The sequence below is a fragment of the Leptinotarsa decemlineata genome, unplaced genomic scaffold (genome assembly GCF_025532065.1).
Source record: "Leptinotarsa decemlineata unplaced genomic scaffold, Ldec_3_MD MMD2_tig00001064_RagTag_RagTag, whole genome shotgun sequence".
NCBI classification, from domain to species: domain Eukaryota; kingdom Metazoa; phylum Arthropoda; class Insecta; order Coleoptera; family Chrysomelidae; genus Leptinotarsa; species Leptinotarsa decemlineata.
Genome location: NW_027412558.1, coordinates 14,142,901 through 14,164,373, shown reverse-complemented (window position 1 = coordinate 14,164,373; position 21,473 = coordinate 14,142,901). Strand labels below are relative to the sequence as shown.

The 21,473-nt window shown below is 35.5% G+C and overlaps 1 protein-coding gene across 2 annotated transcripts in view; it reads left to right on the top strand.

Annotated features, from left to right (window-relative positions):
* LOC111510234 (ionotropic receptor 75a) overlaps window positions 1–16,876 on the top strand; it is a 56,356-nt gene extending 39,480 nt beyond the window's left edge. For both annotated transcript variants that reach the window (XM_074175722.1, XM_023166135.2), the window contains 5 exons: window positions 5,915–6,252; window positions 8,473–8,651; window positions 8,972–9,510; window positions 13,800–14,074; window positions 16,449–16,876. In XM_074175722.1, coding sequence (XP_074031823.1) covers window positions 5,915–6,252; window positions 8,473–8,651; window positions 8,972–9,510; window positions 13,800–14,074; window positions 16,449–16,812 — 1,695 coding nt within the window. In that variant the 3' untranslated portion in view covers window positions 16,813–16,876. The remainder of the gene's footprint in view (window positions 1–5,914; window positions 6,253–8,472; window positions 8,652–8,971; window positions 9,511–13,799; window positions 14,075–16,448) is intronic.
* Window positions 16,877–21,473: the final 4,597 nt, after the last annotated feature.

Sequence of the window (21,473 nt, the reverse complement as noted above, 5' to 3'; positions counted from 1 at the left end):
TAGCCAAATTTTCTGCTGCAAAATTGTTCATATCCAATCCTTCTAGAGGAAATTCGATGGCATCATTCAATTTGCCTCTAAATCTTTCCATTGGAGATTATCTCCAACTACTGTATTACTAAAATATGGGGAAACTTGTGGATTGATAGGGATTTTGTGCATTTTCTCCTTTCCTTGCATTTCGAACACGTCGGTTTTTCATCTCCATCCAAAGTTTCTTCTCTCGTAAACGAATCCAAGCATTGACACAAACTCAATTGGTCGGTTCTTTGTGGTACGGAGAGAGACGAATCCCAGAAAGGATCAAAGGACTGATGAGTGTCCACAGTTAAGTATCTAGATTCTTATAGTTATGCATCCTCAAATATGTGAGCCATGACTCTTGTGCATTTTCGCTGTCGCTCAATTTTTCGTCTTCATGTATATCTTCTAAAAGATAACGTCTATCAAATGAATCTTCTGACCACAACTCCTTGAAGACTTCTGCAAACACTTTGATTAAAGCACTCTCCATACTAGAAATACTAGTATTGATATCTTTCATTCATGAATTCATCCTTTTTCAAATATTCCAATAACCATCTCGTATTTGATAAACATTGGATTACGCTGTTCATGAAAGAATTTATCACTGAACAATTCGAAATATCTTTGAAACTCATTTCAAAATTTTGCTGAAAAAAGTTTCAGTACAAGTTATATGATTTTTTGAAGTTACAGCTTTTTGAAATGTGAGGGTACGTTGGAATTGAGGTTGGAAGTGGATTTTCACGAAGTTCTGATGAAAACCTTCCAAACAATTCAAAAAAATGTTCCCCCCCTATATCATTTCGAAAATTAAAAGAAATACAGAGTGGTATATCATCATCTAGACCGACCACAATAGTTATAGTTTGTACATGGATGTAGTCCCACTTCACGCTGACAATAACAGAGAAACCATGATTGTATTATGAAATACATTAATTGAACACGTGTAAAAAATCAGTATACTTGACATTTGCGGACAATCATTATTTGATTTTTATCTAGTTATTCTTCGCATTCACTTTCACCTACCAATAGAACGGAAGAAGGTTCATCACGATCACATAGACGTTTGTAGATAGTTAATCGCATAAAAACTATGTCAGCCTCTTCATGCACGGTGGAATAAAAATACGATGGGTTCCATTCAATTGTCAGAATATGAAATTGATGGTTGTTTTATATCCTTTAGTTCTACTAGAGGAAAGTTAACGACCTTACCTTGAATAATTCCGGTTGAATTATCGCCATACAATCTTGCTCCAAATTTTAATTGCAATTTCCTTAGTATCTTGTAACTTTGTTTAATTTATTTTTGTTCATTTTGACGGGCAGGCCCAATCATGGTATAAAGAATTTTGGTCAATCTTCATGAAATCTGTAGGAAGTTTTAATTTAATTAATTGGACATGATTTTCACTACATGCAACTCGAGTGAAAAAAATTAATGAAAAATCATCTCTTTTCAACCATAAAGTTCTGTATGAGAACTGGAGAGCGTTATTACGAAAGTACAATTATAATGATTCACCATAGATATTTTAGAATATTTATATGACTTCTCAAATGTATATTCGAAGAGTATGGCAAAAATTAATGTGCTCTGAATCCGTTCCTGAATTGAAGGAAGGGAAATGATAACAGCAAAGTTTTGGGAGATAAAACAATTTCTGAAATTATTGAGAAACCAAACGTGTTCTTTTACCTAATTATCTTATTGGTTACTTTAACATCTAATTATGTTAATATTGCTTTCAATAAGAAATTAATGAGAACACGATATTTTCGTCACATATTTTAGGAGCGGCACGAATTTTTGCGTGACACTAACTGTAGGTATCAAAGAAAAAGTATTTATTCCATATCTATCTCGACTATGTACTTATCTTCCAATCACTTGCGAATTATACTTTAACTATATACCATGTTCAGTTTTTCGCGTTTATAATTTATTGTATTGGTTTTATAAATACAGCTTTAAATACGAAGGCCACATGAAATCATGTCAAAATGTTTTTGAAGTCATGTATAATGCAGGAAACATTTCATATAAAACATTTTTGGCGAATGAAATTTTAACGTGATTTCGTTTAACCTGGGTTTTTATTATTCAGGTGGCAAAGCTATCATCAGATACATCATGATAGATGGAAATCGAATTCATACACTTAATCCATGATAATAATTAAACAATTTTCACAAACATTATTATCATGGATAGTTTTGCACCTCCGCATGCAGATTCAGTCTCATTCAATTGAAAAGTCTTGAGTAAATTCAAATTGATAACATAGTGAGTCGTTAATTTCATATCAGAAATATCTAGAAAATTTGAATATTTCTAGCTTCCTTTGTTCAATTCAACTAGCTTCAAACCTGTCGGAATTGAAGTAGTTCTATTACACAATAATATTTATTAAGCACTTGGTAACACACGGAGGAGGGTTCATTTAGCACCAGGTCCGCCTAGCTCATGAAATGATAGAACCAAATTGTCACTGTCGAATTAATATTGGTTTTCCAGGTATTTGTAATGTAAAAACAGGTCGACCCATGGTTTGGATGTTAGTAAAAATGATACGTTAACAATAATATGAACTGGCAGTAACCATATATATATATATATATATATATATATATATATATATATATATATATATATATATATATATATATATACAGTACGAGTCTCTAACATGGAAGAAATTCACTAAATCAAAGGTGTTGTTTCTTTCGGAAATATGCTCGGACATGTCGATTAGTACTTTGAATTGCCTTTATTTTAATGCAAAAAAAATTATACAGTGTGTCTCAAATATGAGATATGACGTCATCGATAATTTTTTTAAATGACAACCCTGTTTTTTTAATGACTTTTATTGAAGGGTTCAACAAGTTGCACATGCCTGTCAAATTTCAATTCTTTACTCATTGTCCTTTAAAATATATTTAACAAACATTATCTAATTCAAAAAATGAATTCAATTTAATGGTCTTTCTTTAACAAGTGTTCAAAATGTTGTCCATTTACTAACTGACAATACCCTAAACGTACCTGAAACTCGTTTTGAACATTTCTGATCACTTCGCCGGAAATAAGCCTACACTCCTGTCTTATTCGTTCTTTTAAATCCTCAATATTTGCCGATTTGGTCTTAAAAACTTTGCTTTTCAAGTAACCCAATAAGAAAAAGTCCAAAGGTGTTAAATCCGGAGACCTAGCTGGCCATTCACAGGGTCCTCTTCTGCCAATCCATCTGCCTGGAAATACACCATTCAGGTACTCACGGACAGGTCTTGCAAAATGAGGAGGCGCGCCGTCCTGTTGAAACCAGATATTTCTATTGGGGACGTCAGCTTCTATAGGACAAAGGAACAAATTCCAAACTAGGTTCTCCTGCAAAAATTCTCAATATCTTGCTCCAGTAAGATTTTCTTGGAAGCAAATCGGTCCTATAACTCGATCACCAACAATCCCTGCCCAAACATTGACTTTTTCTGGATGTTGAGTGTGGCCTTCGCTCATCCAGTGTGGGTTTCTGTTTGCCCAATAACGACAATTTTGACGATTTACCACACCAGTCAACATAAACGTTGATTTGTCAGAAAATAGAACGTTTTCTTTAAGTAGATCCATCATTTGTTCGCAAAACTGGAGTCTTCTATCTGGATCATCTTCGGTGAGTTCCTGGAGGATTGTTATTTTATATGAATGAAATTTTTCAGCTTTAAGAACTCTTGCCACTGAAGACTGGCTAATTACGAGTTCCCTAGCTATCTGCCTCTTCACTGAACGCACTCCGACGATGATTATTTGTTTTTCTTGAATGCCTATTTTCCCGGAACTGTTTTTCGATCTTGCTTACGGAACTTCGCGATATGGGTGGTAAATCAGGATACTTCTCTCTGAAAAAATGGGTAACTTCATTTTGTGTTCTTGTCCTATCTCCGTAGCCAATCATCATTAGAATTTCGATCTTATGTGTTTCAGTTAAGTACGGCCTTTTACTAATGGCGAACAACAAACTGTGAAACGACTAACAGTCGTTTGATAACTTTCAGGTATCCCTGACATTCCAAGCATTTATTGAAGGAAGACTATTGAATTAAATTCATTTTTTGAATTAGATAATGTTTGTAAAATATCTTTTAAAGGACAATGAGTAAAAAATTGAAATTTGACAGGCATGTGCAACTTGTTGAACCCTTTAATAAAAGTTATTAAAAAATCAGGGTTGTCGTTCAAAAAAATTATCGATGAAGTCATATCTCATATTTGAGACACACTGTATATTTTTTTTTGCATGAAAATAAAGGCACTTTAAAATACTAATCGACGTGTCCGAGCATATTTCCGAAAGAAACAACACCTCCGATTTAGGAGGTGTATATATATATATATATATATATATATATATATATATATATATATATATATAACTATATATATATATTGTTATATATATATATATATATATATATATATATATATATATATATATATATATATATATATATATATATATATATATATATATATATATATTACAATGTAGATTTTCACGGATGGTAGAATATGATGTGTTGTTTTTCCGGGTGTTCATCCGTTGTGTACTATTCGATACTCCATCGTGTACATCGAGTCCATTGTGTACTATTCGATAGTCGATAGACTATCGAATTTTTGGAGTGATTTGGCGACATTCATTTGTGATTCGATGCCGTAAATCTTCGAGTGATGCAAGAGGAGTACAGTAAATTCTGCTTTCCAGTGATCTGGAAAAGTCTGATCTAAATTCTACCTAACAGGCAGAGCATAGTGCGGAGGAGCCCCATTTTGTTGAAATATTAACAGATCCGATAATTGTGGTCATTTTCAATATTATCAGTGAGAAGGGGATTAATAGTATCTTCCAGAAGCCGTAGATACTTTTGTCCGGTTAAATGGCCTTCTAAAAACAATGGGCCAACAATACGGTCACCAAAAATTTCAGCCCATACATTTAATTTTTGTGGACGTTGAGTATACCTTTATGAAAAATGTGAGAATTTGAATCAGCCTAATAGTGACAATTATGGCGATTAACTGTGCCATTCAGAAAAAAAGAACATTCATCACTGAAGCAAATGTTGAAAACAAAATATGGATTTTCCACCGCTCGTTCACTAACCAATTCGCAAAATTTCAAGCATCGATCGAAATCATCTTCATTCAGTTCTTGCGATAATTTAATCTTGTATGGATGCATTTTGTGGGTTTTTAAAATACGCCGAATGCTAGTTCGTGACACCCCGGAAACAGATGCTAACTTTCTTGTGCTCAAAGTATAAGCTCAACATGGCCCAGAATTGCCACCTGTGTCGCCTCATTTATTACTTGTGGTTCGATTTGCCGTTTTTTATTTGCTACAGATCCAGTTGCGCAAAATTTTGCAATTGAATCGAAAACATACTGTCGACACATTCTTCCCATGTTGTTGATTGAACAGTTCAGCGGCAGTTGTGTAAACCATTGTTTTTTAGCAACACTTTACGGCAAAATTTATAAAAATGCACACCATTGTTTAGAGAATTCCAGGATCTTTCAAACGATGTGCGACTCGCCCCCTATTTCCTATTAAAATTCCAAGGGTTGTTCACCCCTCTGCTCCGGGGTTGAAGTGACGACGCTGTAAATGGGGAAAAACTGTCACTCTCCCAATAAAAATCGACCTGTCACCTGGGTCACACTGTATAAAATTGAAAATTTTTATTAGTACCAAATTGTATTGCAGCAAATATTTTGTTATACACCCATGATTTTTGGCAAATATGCTTCAACACAAAACTAAATGCACAACAGTGTAGCGATGCATTTTCTCGTCATTCAACGAAAACATATTTGCAGGCCCAGGATCAAAATTTGTTTGGTGACCCATTCAGATGGATACTTTGGGGTAAAACGAATCATTCGTTATTTCAAGACTTGTTTTTTGGAATCGATAGCAGAGTATACTTAATCGATGAGATTGACAATGGTTACCACATTGAATTGTTATACAAACGAGAAGAGAATTGTAAAATATTCAGCGAGAATGACATAGCAAAGTGGAATCCATTTCAAGGTTTTATACGCTATGATGAATTTTCTATAGCAAAAACCAGAACCGACTTAGCTGGAATGAATATGAACATATCTTTTGTGATTACTGATCCGGATACGCTGAACCACCTAGAAGATTACAGGTAAATATTGAAAAAATGAATTTTACAGGAGAGGAAGTGAGAGTTGCATTTTATGTAGGGACACTTTTTAATGGTATAGTAAAAGCAGTATTTGTTGAGATATTTCATAGATTAGAAAAAAAAATTTAGAAGACTGAAAAGTTTTATGATAAAGAAAACGAAAACATACCGTGCATTTCTTTAATCCCCCCCCCTTTTATTTTCTGAACTGGTCAACTCAAGAAATTAAAATTTAGGATAATGAAATTAATGCATGAATACTTTATTTTGAAGTGAAATTGATAGATGGAACTTTCAAGATGGGAAAAAAAGGAAACATAATTACTAGTGTGGGTGTTATATAAGTCGTTGGAAATCTAAATTTTCCATTGGGAATTTTGAAATGCAGATTATTTCTATGGATCTGTCGGGTTTTCTCAATAATTCGTAAGACGTCTTTCTATAAGGTGTTTCATTAAACGCTTGAAAATGTCCTTAAACAAAGAAACTGCAGTAACGTTAGTTACAAATAAAAGTGGTAAAAAACATAGAAAGTTTCATTTCTCTTTTCTTCATTATGATTTCCTACCATGTAGTAACGGCTACATCCATCAATTAATTGATTAATCAATCATCATCTTCATCTTCATCTTCATCACGAAGTCTCTGTGATCAGCTGTGATGGCGTCATGGCAACAGAATTCAGAGTGGGGACGGAGTGAGAGAGTAATAGATAAAGAAAAAGTAAAAAAGGAATAGAAACGCGGAGAGGAAAATATAGGCATCACGCAGCTGCAATGCATTAAACTTTCTCGACGAATTTTTGCTATTTCGGCTTGCAGAAATCGTCAAAGTATATATTTTTCGATATCCTTGAATCATTTTCTTCAAAATAAAAAAAAAATTAGCTACGCTATTATTATTATTATTATGGTGATTGTAAAAAGGGCGAGGCGGTGGTATATTGCCTGAACAGAATATCCATTTCAATAAAACAATTTCAATATTTGCACAGAATGAATCAATGACATCGAATTTGATAGATATAGTTTCGCTATTTTTTTGACAGGTTTTTGAAAATGCTCTACTTCTGAGGTATCCCGCCAGTGTAGATGACTTTCCTAAATTCAGATCCCAATTGAAATGAACAATAAAACTCACTAACCTAAATTTTTTAGAATTGGAAACCTTGAAAAAGAACATATTTTACGTGAAGGATTTATTTTTTGAGGTAATCTACTGACGCTGTCACCAGTTTTATCAGGTCTATGGTAGTCCTGCAAATGTATCACAGAGATGTGTAGGAATATTCAGAATTTAATTTTGTGCAAAACTGGAATGTAAATGAAAGATCACACATATTCCCTACGGTGATTGGAGTATTCCTCGGTATCTTTTCTATATTTTAGAAGAAGTTCTTAAAATATCAAATTAGGAAATTCTGGGTTTTGTCTGAATTGATCTACCGTGATAAATTTCAGTCAAGGCAACCAGATTTCACTTGATACAAAAATTTGCTGGGAAATAGAGTATCTTCAAAGACAGCATCGAAAATTAAAAAAAAAACTAAAGTCTCATAACCCATCCAAAAATTTTGTCGACGATCTAAGCTTGGTGTAGAAGTTGCGAGAAATTTTAAGAAATTATAAAAATACATCGTTTCAATCTATTTTTCATCGGGAGTTCAGTTTTTTTCAAAATTATTTCTTTATGAAAATTGAATAGAACTGGCCAATACTTGATGAAAATCCATATTAAAACTGATTAATACAGTTTATTGTGTCATTTTCACTATAAATGGTTTTACAAAAACCGCCACACGTGTTTCGCTATACAATAGCTTCCTCAAGCTTAAACTAATAGTTACTTCTAAATTACAACCATTTGTATAGTATAAAATGGTTTTGATTTAGAAGTGACTTTTAATTTACGCTTGAGAAATCTATTGTGTAGCGAAACACGTATCGTGGTTTTTGTAAAACCCTTTAAAGTGAAAATCACACAATAAACTGTATTAATTTGGTTTCCTTATCAAAATGCAAATGAAAAGGGAAACTTTAATTTGGTGAATAAACATATTCATTTTGAGCAAACATTCGTGAGAGTCAAATAATCAAACAAAATGATCAGAGAAATACAATCAAAACTTACCTTATTAATCGGAAGTATATGATGATGGTAGCTTGAGAACAAGTTTTTTCGCTTTACATCTGTTTCGTGAACATGAACATTTTTTTTTAGGAACAAGCATGTAGACCCTTTAACAAAGTTGAGTTGGATATTGGTTCGTCATTTGATGTCCTTTTTAAACGCTACTTCCACAAACATTTTCCAGCCAACATGGGGGTATAAAAACCCCAACACATCTTTGTTTTCAGGAATGATGGGTGATCTACAGTCAGGAAGAGCTGAATTGGGAGGTACAGTAGACATGTTTGGACGTTAGTTTATTAGGGCACTGGATAAAAAGGTGTATACATAACACATAACAGTGAGTTGATATCAGTCATCGACAGATGGCTCATATCAACTGGAAAAAATATATAAAAGAGATATTTCACTTAGTGACATACAGTAAACTCTCGCGAGATTGAAGTCTATGAATCATTCGAGCGGGTATTATCATACTATTATACTAGCGAGTATTATTATACTTTTTCTATGACCTATAACAGAAATGTCAGTTTTGTTTCACTCCTTCACCTGATAGCAGTCCTTGACTCTAAATCATTGATTTTAGGTACAGCATGTTTCTTAACAATGGACCGAATAGACGTGGTAGAATTTTTTGCAACAAGCGTCCCTACATATATGAAATTCATCTTCAAGGCTCCACCATTATCCTACGTAACCAATGTTTTCACTCTTCCTTTCGACACTCATGTTTGGTATAGTTGTTTCCTGCTGTGTATTCTGACGTTTTTCGTAGTTTTTGTTATTGTGAAATGGGAATGGAAAGACATGATATTCAGACAAAAATTGGAACAACCTAATGCAACTTCCACGATACCATTGCGACCTTCATTTTTCAGTGTTATGTTGATGGAAATTGGAGCCATTACACAGCAAGGTACCAATACAGAACCAAAGAGTAATGCTGGGAGGATTGCTACGATTTTCACTTTCATCGCTTTCATGTTTTTGTATACTTCTTATTCTGCCAACATTGTGGCACTGTTGCAGTCAACGACCGAGAGTATCCGGACTCTAGAGGATCTGCTCAATTATAGAATATCTCTTGGAGTTCACGATATAGTTTATGGACATTACTATTTTGAGGTGAGTAACAAATTTTAATAGTTCAAATTATGTCTTTCCTTTTTCTGGTTTTCGAATTTATATTCAAACAATTGTTGTGCAGAAGAAAATTATTTTTGCATTTTATCGGTTGACCAATATTAGTTAAACATTTTCTCCTACACTTGTGATGCACTGTTTGGAACCTTTGTTATAGTAATGAATATAACTGGAGATATTACTGGCGATCAAGTTTAATCTTTCTCTTGAAGATGATCACTTGATGGTGATTGAAACACATGTCGAAGTGATAAAAATAATGGTTTGGTGTTGAGATAGAAATCTAGTGATATTCATTTTCTTCTATGTCAATAAACCTACTTATGATGCACTGGCTATACCCCAATCCTTTTGCACAAGTTTTGAGAGGGTGAAATTAGGGTCACCTGAAGTAAAACTAAGCAAATAGAAATAACGAGTGATCTGTACGCCAGAGAACTCTAATTGAGCATACATTTTTGGCGGAACTCTAGCTAGCTATTTCGATAACTGATTTGTTTAGATAGTAGTTTAAATATTTTCCTGTAAGGAAAAAATATATGAATGAAAAATAATCACGAAATGAAACAACTATTTAAGGTGAAGTATGACATTGTGAAATTGGCCGCGGTGGTAGTGCGCCCGACTCAAGATCGGAAGACCGTGGGTTCGATTCCTGCCTCGACCAGATATTTTTCTCGAGAGAATTTATCTGGTTGAAGCTGGGATGATTCTGCAACCGTGTTAGGAATCACACGTTAAAAGGTAACACCTCGTTAGTCCTTAGCTCGCACAAGTTTCTCAACTTCTGAGTGTGTCGTTCGTATGGGGGCGACAGCTGATTAACGGAAAAACATATTTTTCTTTTAAACATTTTTTAATATAATTTTTTATAATAGTACTAAAATTAGGCTTTATGTCCGACAGTTGGATGCGTAGATCTGAAACAGCATCCAGTCTGTTTCTGTATTTATTTTTTGTATAAGCTTAAGCTGGAAATTCAGACTCACATCGATGAGTCGTCACATGTGTGAAACAGAACTGAGATGGCCTTTTCAATAGTTGGAGGGTATCTGTATCTGTAGAGTAGGGAGGGTGAGGGTAGGCTCACAGCACTTGCGCCACATGTGACCCATTGTACATCCTACCGAGAAGTTGTCCTCCTAGGTCATCGTCCATCCTGTCCTTTCCAGGAAGGTGTAAAGGTGGACAGGTCACTAGGAGACATCTCCTTTATATTGGTCGGTGTTAGCCAAGACTTGCCGAACACACACTCTCTTTGACAACCTTGAGGTGTCTCACGGTTGACTCCGCGAAGGTTTTGGAAGGTGCAGCGACATTACTGTTATTGCGCGGTTTCTTATACCTTCTTGAGGTTGCCTCTATGGAGGTGCACAAGTGAGGGAGCCGGTTCCTTGCTTTTATTTAAGGCGGAGCTCTTGGCGCCCGCCACACGAAGTGCCCTTGCTGTTGGAGGTGAAGTGGGGGAGGAGGAGGGTGCACTTATAGTCGCTGCCACTATTGCCTCTTTCGCTCTCTTTCTCCTTTTAGCCTTGGCGCCGCAAATGCGCTTACGCATTGGCCTTTGTATTACATCACGAGGTGATCTGCTATGTCCAGCCTCATTCCAAGCGGTAGATTGGGGAGGACATTTCTGTTCATCCCCAGCCACCGCCTTAGATTGAGGTAAGCACTTCTGTCCAGCCTCGGGATTGGTTTTTGTTGTTTCTGTTTTTGTGTTTGTTTCATTCATGTGTGTTCCAACGAGTAGCAAGGTAAGAGATAATCACCTCTGGCAGAGCCCCGCATTACCAGAGGTAGGCTGATTACAATGAAGTTTCGCCCAGTTTCCCAAGGGGATCGTTCATAACTGCATGTCACCCTGCGGTCATTCACCTGTCGGCACGATTCCTTACACCTTAGCTTGGGTAGGCTGGTCCACTATGGCATGTTTCGTAAAGGCTTTTGGGGAGTTTTGGTTCTCCTCACCCTACTTATTTCTGCCACTGACTAGGAGTCTTACGACCCCGTCCGTAAGGCCACATTGGCTTCCCGAACAAGGCCTCTAGCTCCCTGGCCGTTCCCCTATCCGCCACCTGGGGACGCGCCCGATAGGTAGCCCAACCCACAGTTAGTTGAGGGGTATTCAGATCTCTGACAGAGCGCGAGACACCCCTCTGACCCTTCTACGGAACCCCAGGGTTCCGCGAACCACCATTTAGGAATCTGGTTATACTACACCAGAGACAGTCAGTTATCAAATTCTCGTGGGCCCGTTCTCATGTTAGTATCAATGGTAATGAAAATGCGAGAGAAGCCATCATTCATCCACTCAGTGCTGACGAGTCGAGAATTGCTCACAGTGATATGAAGGCTGTTTTAGAAATTCATCCTCCCAAACAACTGGCAGTTGCTTCGTGAAAAAGGCTCCATATAGTCATCCTCTAACGCCTAGGTATTGGCCATACCACCATGAATACCTCGTTACCGGTGACGGAATATCCAGACGTGAAGTGTGTGAAAGTACCCTTAGTATCAACCACATTTTGACCCAATGTGTGCTACACCATAATGGAAGGGCATGTTTTCAGATACCAAAATTATTGGGAGAAATTTTTGGTTTATTTGTTTTCAAATATCAGATAATCGATCAATCTAATGTCGGTATTTACATAAATGATATAGACATGAAATAAACATCTATTTAGACAAATTGAAAACTCTTCAACAAATTCACATGGATCTGTTGAAGACTTCGTATTGTAAACTTACTGTATAAGCAAGATAATATGATCACATGAGATTTCGCATTACGAATGAACCGATAATGTTAACGTTTCAAACCAAAGAATTTTTAATTTTTCATGCTTCGACTCTTTAATTTCTGCCTAATACCAAATTACTGACTCCACAAAAAGGTAGAGTATCTTTTGTCATTGCGAAATCACATTTGCAAAATCTCTAGGGCCTTCAGATTGTAAGAAAAAGGTTGTACATTTTTTCCTTTCATCAGTAGAGGCTGTACTTGCAAATAAAACCTGTCAGTTGAATTACCTGGTGAAAAATTTTGACTCACTTGACTAGTCGGTTGCCAAAAATGCAAGCTCATACACTTTTATGCGGGTGATGTGTATACACATGGTGGAAAATTCTCAGGTTTGAATAGGTCAAACAACGGCATTTGTTCTCATTGATCATTTCATGATTCACACAACGGTGCTCATCTGTCAACCTTTTCCACGACACTGGATTTGAATAAGAAGCAGTACTGAATTGCCTCCACGGTAACCAGGTATGTCAGTTCTTGATTTTCTTTTTTGTGGATACCTTAAGAGAAAATTCATAAACTCAACCTGTCACTCTCATGTCTGTTTCATGTCTGTCTCATGTCTAATTCAACTTATTTAATCAACACTTTCAGACTGATGTGCAAACATTTTTAAGGATTTGAAATGACCATAATGCTAATAAAATATTTTGAGTTAGTTCATAGGCTTATTTGGGGGTGAAATCACATTAATTTTCTTCTGAGAACCTTGTATAGTAGACAGTCTGACTCCCAACAAGAAATACGTGTAAGCAACTTAGATAATTGTGCCAAAAAAAGATGAATGCCTTAGGAAAATCAATATTCGGAAGATAAAAATGTTATCGATGCCCAATTTTTTGAGTAAGACTTTACAGGTGGAAACTTGAACAAAAGTTGTAGAGGGTATAACCGAATATCTATCGTGGTATTATGCAGCTATTTGTAAGGTTCTTCCGTTGAAATTTTCCGTTGAAATTACATTTGAATATTGATTTTGATGAAATTGTGGAAAATGAAAAGTGGAGAGATGTTAGCTATAGAATCAACGGAAAAGACTGGTGGTAATATCTGTAGAAATTGTTATTGTTATTCTGTTGCCACCTCAACAAAGCTCCACCAATGGCATGTATTTTGACGACACATCGTCACAATGAAAACGTCTATCAGGCTTCTTCAGTGGACGACAAGAATTATACAATTTACAACGGCATTGGATTGAGGTGTTCCAAGTTGCAGATTAGCTCGAAATTCAGACCAGCGACGTGCTTAGAAGAGACAGAGAACTGATGTAACTGATGGGGTGTTGTGTTGCATTTTGAATAAGTGAATAAATTGTTGAGTTTGATAAAGAATACAACTTTCATATGAGTGAACGCACATAGACACTATCATGAGAGTCTTTCTAGTGAAAAAAGTATATTTTGTATCTTCATTTGTTATTTATGTTTACATTTAAGTTGATCCAAAATCTTTTTTTTTCTAGACTGCAGAAGATCCTACCAGGAAAGCGATCTATCAGCAGAAGATAGCTCCAAAAGGACAGAAACCTAATTTTATGTCTCTTGAGAAAGGTATCAGTCGAGTACAAAAGGATTTTTTTGGTTTTCACGTGGAGACCTCTATAGGTTACAAAGTAATTGGTGATACCTTCCAAGAAAGTGAAAAGTGCGGCTTGAGGGAGGTTACATTTTTCAAATTGAATGAGCCTTTTTTCGCAATGAGAAAAAATACAACTTTCAAGGAAATATTCAAAGTTGGGTGCGTATTAAAAGAGTTGGAGTAAATCGATCACGTTTTGAACAATATTTTACAACCATTTCTAAAAATTATCATACGATAACTTTCGAAACAATTAGTCTAAAATACCGACCTGAGTTGATCTCACCTCTTCAGGTTTTCTAATGAAATGTATATTTTATATAGTATATAAAAAAACTGATACCATAAAGATGAAAATTAAATTTGTTGTGTTCGTGATGCATATATTCAAAACTACTCAACCGTTTAAAAAAATCCTTCCACCCATAGAAAGTACATTATTAACGGTCGACTAGAAATGTATGAATTGAAAACATGATTGCCGCCTTATACGTTCCTAACTTTAATAAATGGAATAAATTAATATTGAAGTTCAGCATGATCCTGATATGATGGTAATGATTATATCTTACAGTTGCTAGTATGGTGAAGGCTATTTTACGGGTTTTGTTGTCCGTGGTCTGCAGGTTTTTATGCCAGACGTTTCATCTACTATTGCGGTAGACATGTGGTAACGGTTGTAGTGCCAGAGTTGGTGCTCGATGTGTTGTTTCCGTTCTGAACGCTGTAGCTAGGATGCTGGTTTCATGTTAGTATTAGTTGACGTGCATTGTTTCTCTTGATTGGATTGCCTGACCTTGATTGGATTGCCTGACCTTGTTTGCATTTCTATTGCCTCTCTATATACTTTTATCGAGTATTACTGTATCTTCGGATGATATAATGTGAGTGCCTTCTTTGTGTAGAGCATTTTCGGGTACAGATGATTTGTCGGTTTGTTCGGGTCTATAATTTCTCTTGTGTTCAAAGTGGCGGGTATAGTTCAAGTAAGCGATATAGTGCAACCTACCTTCCAAGAGCTCCCCTAAATAATTTCGTTATTCAATAATCATTTCTGATTATATAAGAATCACAATAACTATGTTCCATGTTCTTATGATAGTCAACATTGGAATCCTCAAGTTTATTTCCACATAATTTCAAAGAATTAGGATCCCATCCTTTACTTCCTCCGCAATGCACAATGATTATTTGCGATCCTATGTTTGCAAGCATGTTAGGCGTTAACATTCTCGAACCATCAGTCCACCCTTTCGTAACTGTACTTTTGTAACAGTCGTGCATTGTTTTTTTCAATGATTTTGTTAGATGCACATCTAAAGGTTTTGGTAATCCTGTATCACATCGTGTCTTGCGTTCATAAGGTTTGTTTTTGACTATTTTACATACAGTTGAGAAAGGAATCTCGGTCAAATTTGATGTTGATATTGATGTTCGTATATCCATTGAAACATACTCTCTGTGTTTTAATATTCAAATTTATCCGAATCTTATTCACTGGTATCTCATTTTCGCATTGTACACCATCGCTAATGACATCACTACACTGAAAGGAGTCTGCGTTGTTATCACACTCGTTGTTACTCTTAGTAATTGTCCTACTTATCCAAGGACCCCACATTTTGACCGATAACAAAAATTTTATGTAATTATAACTGCACCAATATCGAATTTCAACACTCAAATCGCGATCAGTTCCTAAACTGAACACGACGGCAATAGCCATCCCCGCATGTCCCGATTTCTATTTGTCACCGTAACATAGCTTCAAATTCAACTTCATTACTCCTTAGCCAATCATAAAACTTGTTTAGTACAAATTATCCAATACGAACCGCCAATTCTACAGTCCACGTGGACTAGTTCACAGCCGGTTCATTTCTATGTATTGGTTTTTTTGGCCTTTGAGAATGCCGATAACTTTAGATATGCACAATATCGTTTATTTCGACTATACCTACACTCCTTTTTGTGGTTTCAATATAGATCAACGCGCAGTTACAAGGAATCTAGTGTATCTTGGGTGTTGCTAAAGGTACTCTAGCTGACCCTAGACTTTGTCTAATAGTTTTTGTTGGCCTAAATATTTTGGTTTCACGTTGTGTTTGTCTAAGATTATCCCAATCCGGTCTGTAACATAGAGAAGGAAAGCTCTTCCCTTGACCAGCCTGCTAGTGTTACTTTGGCGATGGAGTTCCCCAGGAAGACTTTCAGGTCCACAGATACGTCATGCTCCCTCAACTAACGTTTCATTTAATAAATAAAATGTTAATTTTGTTCTGAGATTTCAAATTTGAAGTAAAAGCGGTAATTAAATCTGTTCCAAGGGCATGTGAAATTTCAAGTGAAAATTTCACATTAAAATGTGAGTTTGAATACGTTCGCATTTATTCTTTGCTATTCGAGCGAAACCGGAACGGATAGCTAGTATTGCTTAAAATATACATTTTCATTAGAAAACTCGATGATTTTTTAGAAATTTCCGATAGTTTTAGTGGTTAATGAAAACGAAATTCTACGAGTAACATTTCAGAATGCGCAAAATATTGGAATCTGGTCTTCAAAGAAGAGAATCCGATAGAATCTACGTGAAAAAACCCGTATGCCACAGCAAAGGTAGCAATTTTGGGAGTGCTGGACTATTAGACTGTTATGCAGCTTTTCTGCTCTTTGGCATTGGCTTGGGCTGCAGTATGATTTTTTTCATATTTGAACTCGTTTTGAATAAATATAATGCGAAACGGAATAATAGGGTAGAACACGTTTGGAAGGAAGACTGTTGCGATACCTCTTTGAACAAACACTTATCAGGAGATCCTTCAGAAGGTCACAAGTTTCAAGAAGTTTTTAGGAGTGACTTGAACGCTTTGGAAGATCGTCATATCATTTGTGAATAGATGTTTGAATGTGTGGCTGAAATAGATGATAACTTATTGAATATACATGTGCTAGAAATAATAATTGGCTTTCTTTTAATGATGACCGATACATGACATTCTCAGCAAAAATTATCGATTGATTAAAATAATAAAGATCAATTGTTTTGAAGTGAAACTTTCTATGTTTCTTACTAGTTTTATTTGTAACTAACGTTACTGCAGTTTCATCCTATAAGGACATTTTCAGACTCATACATTATGTATAATGGACGAAACTGCAGTAACGTCAGTTAAAAATGAAAGTGGTAAAAAACATTGAAAGTTTAAATTTTCTCTTCTTCATTATGATCTCCTACCATGTTAACGGCACCGTCCATTGATTTAGCTTGTTTTGTTTCCAGAAGAGGAAATATGTAAAGAATGAACATACCTCTTTAGTAACTTTAGTAAACCATATATGGAGTAATTAAATGTTGACTTTTTGAACGTTTATGTTAATTGATCATATGTACCTACTTTTCTACAAGCTTAATCTAGAGAATTGGATGCATCTGTTCAGATTTATTCTATATTTTTTTATGAATAGATGATGACGTAGCTTCTGGCGTTGGAATTTATTAATACCTGAAGATGTATTTTTTCTTGTTTAAAATCATTGTACTATTAAGGCTCCCTATGATTGCAAAGATGAAGACCCCATTTCGACTTTGCATTTTGAACCATGATTGAAAACAAAGCGTTCTCATTAGCTTTCGTGAGTAGGATTGTTTTTATCCCCATTTGAATTTTTTTTTAATTCAGTACAGTATTTTACAAGTTGCCCAAATCACTGAGTAGAAAAAACTGTATATAAATATATACGTGAATGAATTGAAAGGGGTATATTTCTGGGTAAAAAGCTTTTTGGCATTGTATAGAGTTCGAACTTTGTTAATTGATCTCGGTCGTTTTGTTGAAGCTACATCTTTGAACTCAGTTGTCATTTATTAAGTCTGTTTTTCCAAATCACCATGGATGGATATGATATTCAACAGCACGTGCAAATAACATTGTTTTATCGAAATAGTTGTTCTGTTGAGGCAACATACCGAGCACTTCGCCCATTTTACGGTCGCCATAATTGTCCTACTGAGACGACTATTCGCTATGTTTTGAATATTTGAGTCCGCTGGTTCAGTAAACGATCTTCAAACTAAATGTAAGATCTGCCGAAAACATCACCTTTCGCAAACCATAACTTGGCAAATTTTGCGTCGTGACTTGGGCCTGCACTCCTACAAAATTCAACTGACACAGGAACTGAAGGTAAACGACCATAGACGACGTGTGTTCGCTGAATGAGCTCTGGAGCAGTTGGTAACTGACCTTAATTTTCAATGAAAACTCATTTTCAGCGATGAGGCTCATTTCTGAATGAATGGGTACGTGAACAAACAAAATTTGGGGATACCAATACACATGAGATCCAGAAAAAGTCACTGTTTGGTGAAGATTTCGGGCTAGCGGCGTCATTAGTCCGTATTTATTTGGGAACAGGATGGCTTTACGTGCCATATTGGATATTCTGCACGAGTCATTTGGGGACATGGTCATCTCACTTGTAGCTGATGTAATCTGACCACCGGGATCTTGCGATTTCACCCCTTTAGACTTTTTTTGTGGGGTTTCCTCAAGTTTCAGGTGTATGCGATTCATGCACTAGAGTCATGTAAAATTGAACGTTTCGGATGCGTTCTAACCAGAAAAGTCGTTGCGGACATTTGAAGGAGGTAATATTCCACAATAATGGCATCCAAAAATGATATCCCACACACACTCGGTTTTATTTAAAGATAGAAAAAAAAGACCCTATATTTCTCTATCTCCATACAAAAAATGTAGAAAGGAATAAAGCAATCAAGTCAAAATGAACTCATTTCAGATATGTGTAGATCATTTAGAGCAGTTACTTTCAGGTAGAAATAGGATGAAAACGTGTTAACGAAACAACTAGCTTCACATGAATACACATGATGAATACAATATAATATATGATATAAAATTTCACTCACATAGAACACTATCATCCTTAATGGTGTACTTCGAAGCTATAGAATGAGACACCTGCCTTATTACCTCATCAGAACCTCTTTGGATGAAATTACAAGACGTAGCACTCATTTCATTCATAACATAACGACTTTATGTCACCGAAAGAAACAAGTCTAAATGTCATGATGACAATGATATAGAAATTCTTACGCTATACAGACCTTACCATCTCAAGCGATTTTTTCTAGACAGTCATAAATTAGCAGCCTACAATTCAATGTTGCACAGAGCATTCTCACTGCCGTTGTCTGCTAACAATATAACTATGGAAATTGATGTAATTACACAGATAGGTCAAAATAATGCTTTCAACGCAGAAACTTTCCTGAAGTTAGTCAGAAAACAAAGCCGTAAATTCACTTACAGATCAATATACCCTCAGGTCAGACAACCAGAAATCAAGAAATGGGTAACTATAACATATTTTGGTAAAAGAAGGGTTTCTTCAGAAAATAACAATATGGAAGTGGCATTCAGACCACATGCCAGGTTATCTGATTTCCTTTTCAATGCCAAAGATAAGGTGGATAAGTTGGGGAAATCTGGAGTTTATAAGCTCAAGTGTCAGGAGTGTAATAGTGTTTATGTGGGATAATGTGGTCGAAATTTCCAAAAACGGTATGCTGAACATGAAAGGTCCTTCAGACTGAGAAAAAATGAATCGACGTTTTCAAACCATTCTTTGGCATGCAACCACAAGTTCCCGAATCTAAACGATACGAAAATTTTGCACTATGCAAGGAAGGGTTGCAAACTCAATTATTTAGAATTCTTGGAAATTCACAAGCATAAACATTGCAGGTGCAACCTGTAAAATGATCAAATCGGTTTAAATTTCACTAGTTCGGACTTCCATTGTCTACTATATAAAATGATTTGAAATCCCTGAAACAAGTAAAAAAGAATAATTAAAAAAGGATAGCTGAAAATAACAATTATATTAAGCAACAATAAACCTGAAATGAAATGATAGTGAAATAACCTACAAGTAAAAATATAATAATTGAATAAATAAAAATTAAAGGAATGAAAAAAGAAAATAATAAAAAAGTGTAGAGATTCCAAGTCACGTTAGTTCACGACGTTTCGATTGTTGGTATCTACAATCGTCTTCGGGTGATGACTGGACTGATTCCTCCGAGAGATGACTATTTATAGGTCGTTGAAATACTTTCACTTTCTCTGCTTTCCATTTTCCGCTTCACTGATTCCGTGAGAGATGATCGTTTTGGCGGGAGTTGGCCATTTTTCGTTTGATGATGGGTTTCCATATGTTTCGTATTTCTACGCTGGCCTGGCTGAATACGTTTTCGGACAACATGTATGCGGCTTCCTTAAATTTTCTCCTAAACAAATGTTCCTCTCTGTGCAAAATCTCAGCTTGGGACCACTCGATGTTGTGTTGATGGGTCCAAACATGGTCTGCTATTTCTGATTTGCTGGTTTCTCCTCGCTGTGTGTGGTTCTTGTGCTCGGCAATGCGAACATTCAATGGCCTCTTAGTTTCACCAATATAGGATTTTCCGCACTCACAGGGTATCCGGTAAATACAAAATTCACAGGGGTGCTATATGGGCTAATGTAATCAAAGATTGTTAGTTTAATGTATAAGTTTGAAAATGTCCTTATAAGATGAAACTGCAGTAACGTTAATTACAAATAAAAGTGGTACAAACAGAAAGTTTCAATTCTCTTTTCTTCATTATGATCTCCTACTACGTAGTTACGGCTACATCCATAAATACATTTTTATGCTTATTTAATTTGATTCAAATCATAGGAATTTTGTATATTTTTTGGGAATGACATATTGAAATTATATTATGAAAAATCTTTGACAACCATTCGGCTTACTGTAAGAAGTAACTTACAATATTTGTAAGTTACTTCTTGAACACTACTATTTTGACACTTATCTATTCATACGGCAATGATATTTGATTTGATATCGTTCACAATTGTAATGGAAAACTAATTACACATGTACAAAGGACAAACTTTTCAGTTACTGGGTTACTTACTATTCATCATTAACTTGTCGTCTTTGATAACTAAACATTTCAAAAAAGAGCCGTTTTCAGCGGCGATAAAATCAAATAATACTTGCAGTTGTTCTTGTTTGATTCGTTTTACTTTGAAACTTTTTCGACAGGTGTCAAACGAGTTTTGAAATATGAAATATGTTTTTGGGGAAGAAAGGTTTTGGCTTTCGACTTTTCTGGAATTTGATGTTGATTCCACTTAAAATGTGGGTGGGTTATTTTAATTATGACTAGTATGTAATTTACAATCATGAAGTATCATTTTATTTATACGAGGGACCTAAATGCGGTCCATTGCAGGTTACATAGTAATGAATTATAGATGAATCGCTTTCATTCTCTGATAGTGCAATGGAAACTATAGAAAGGAACAGTAAACCTCATGCGATGTCAAAGCTATAGCCGTTGGGATCCCTTAATTCGCTCATATTCTTGGTTTGAATTTTCATCATCATCACTTACTCAAGGCTGTTCTAAGAACAGAATGAGTGGAAAATCTTTCCATTTATGGTCCGACTATTACCACTAATGAAACCGAAACAGTGC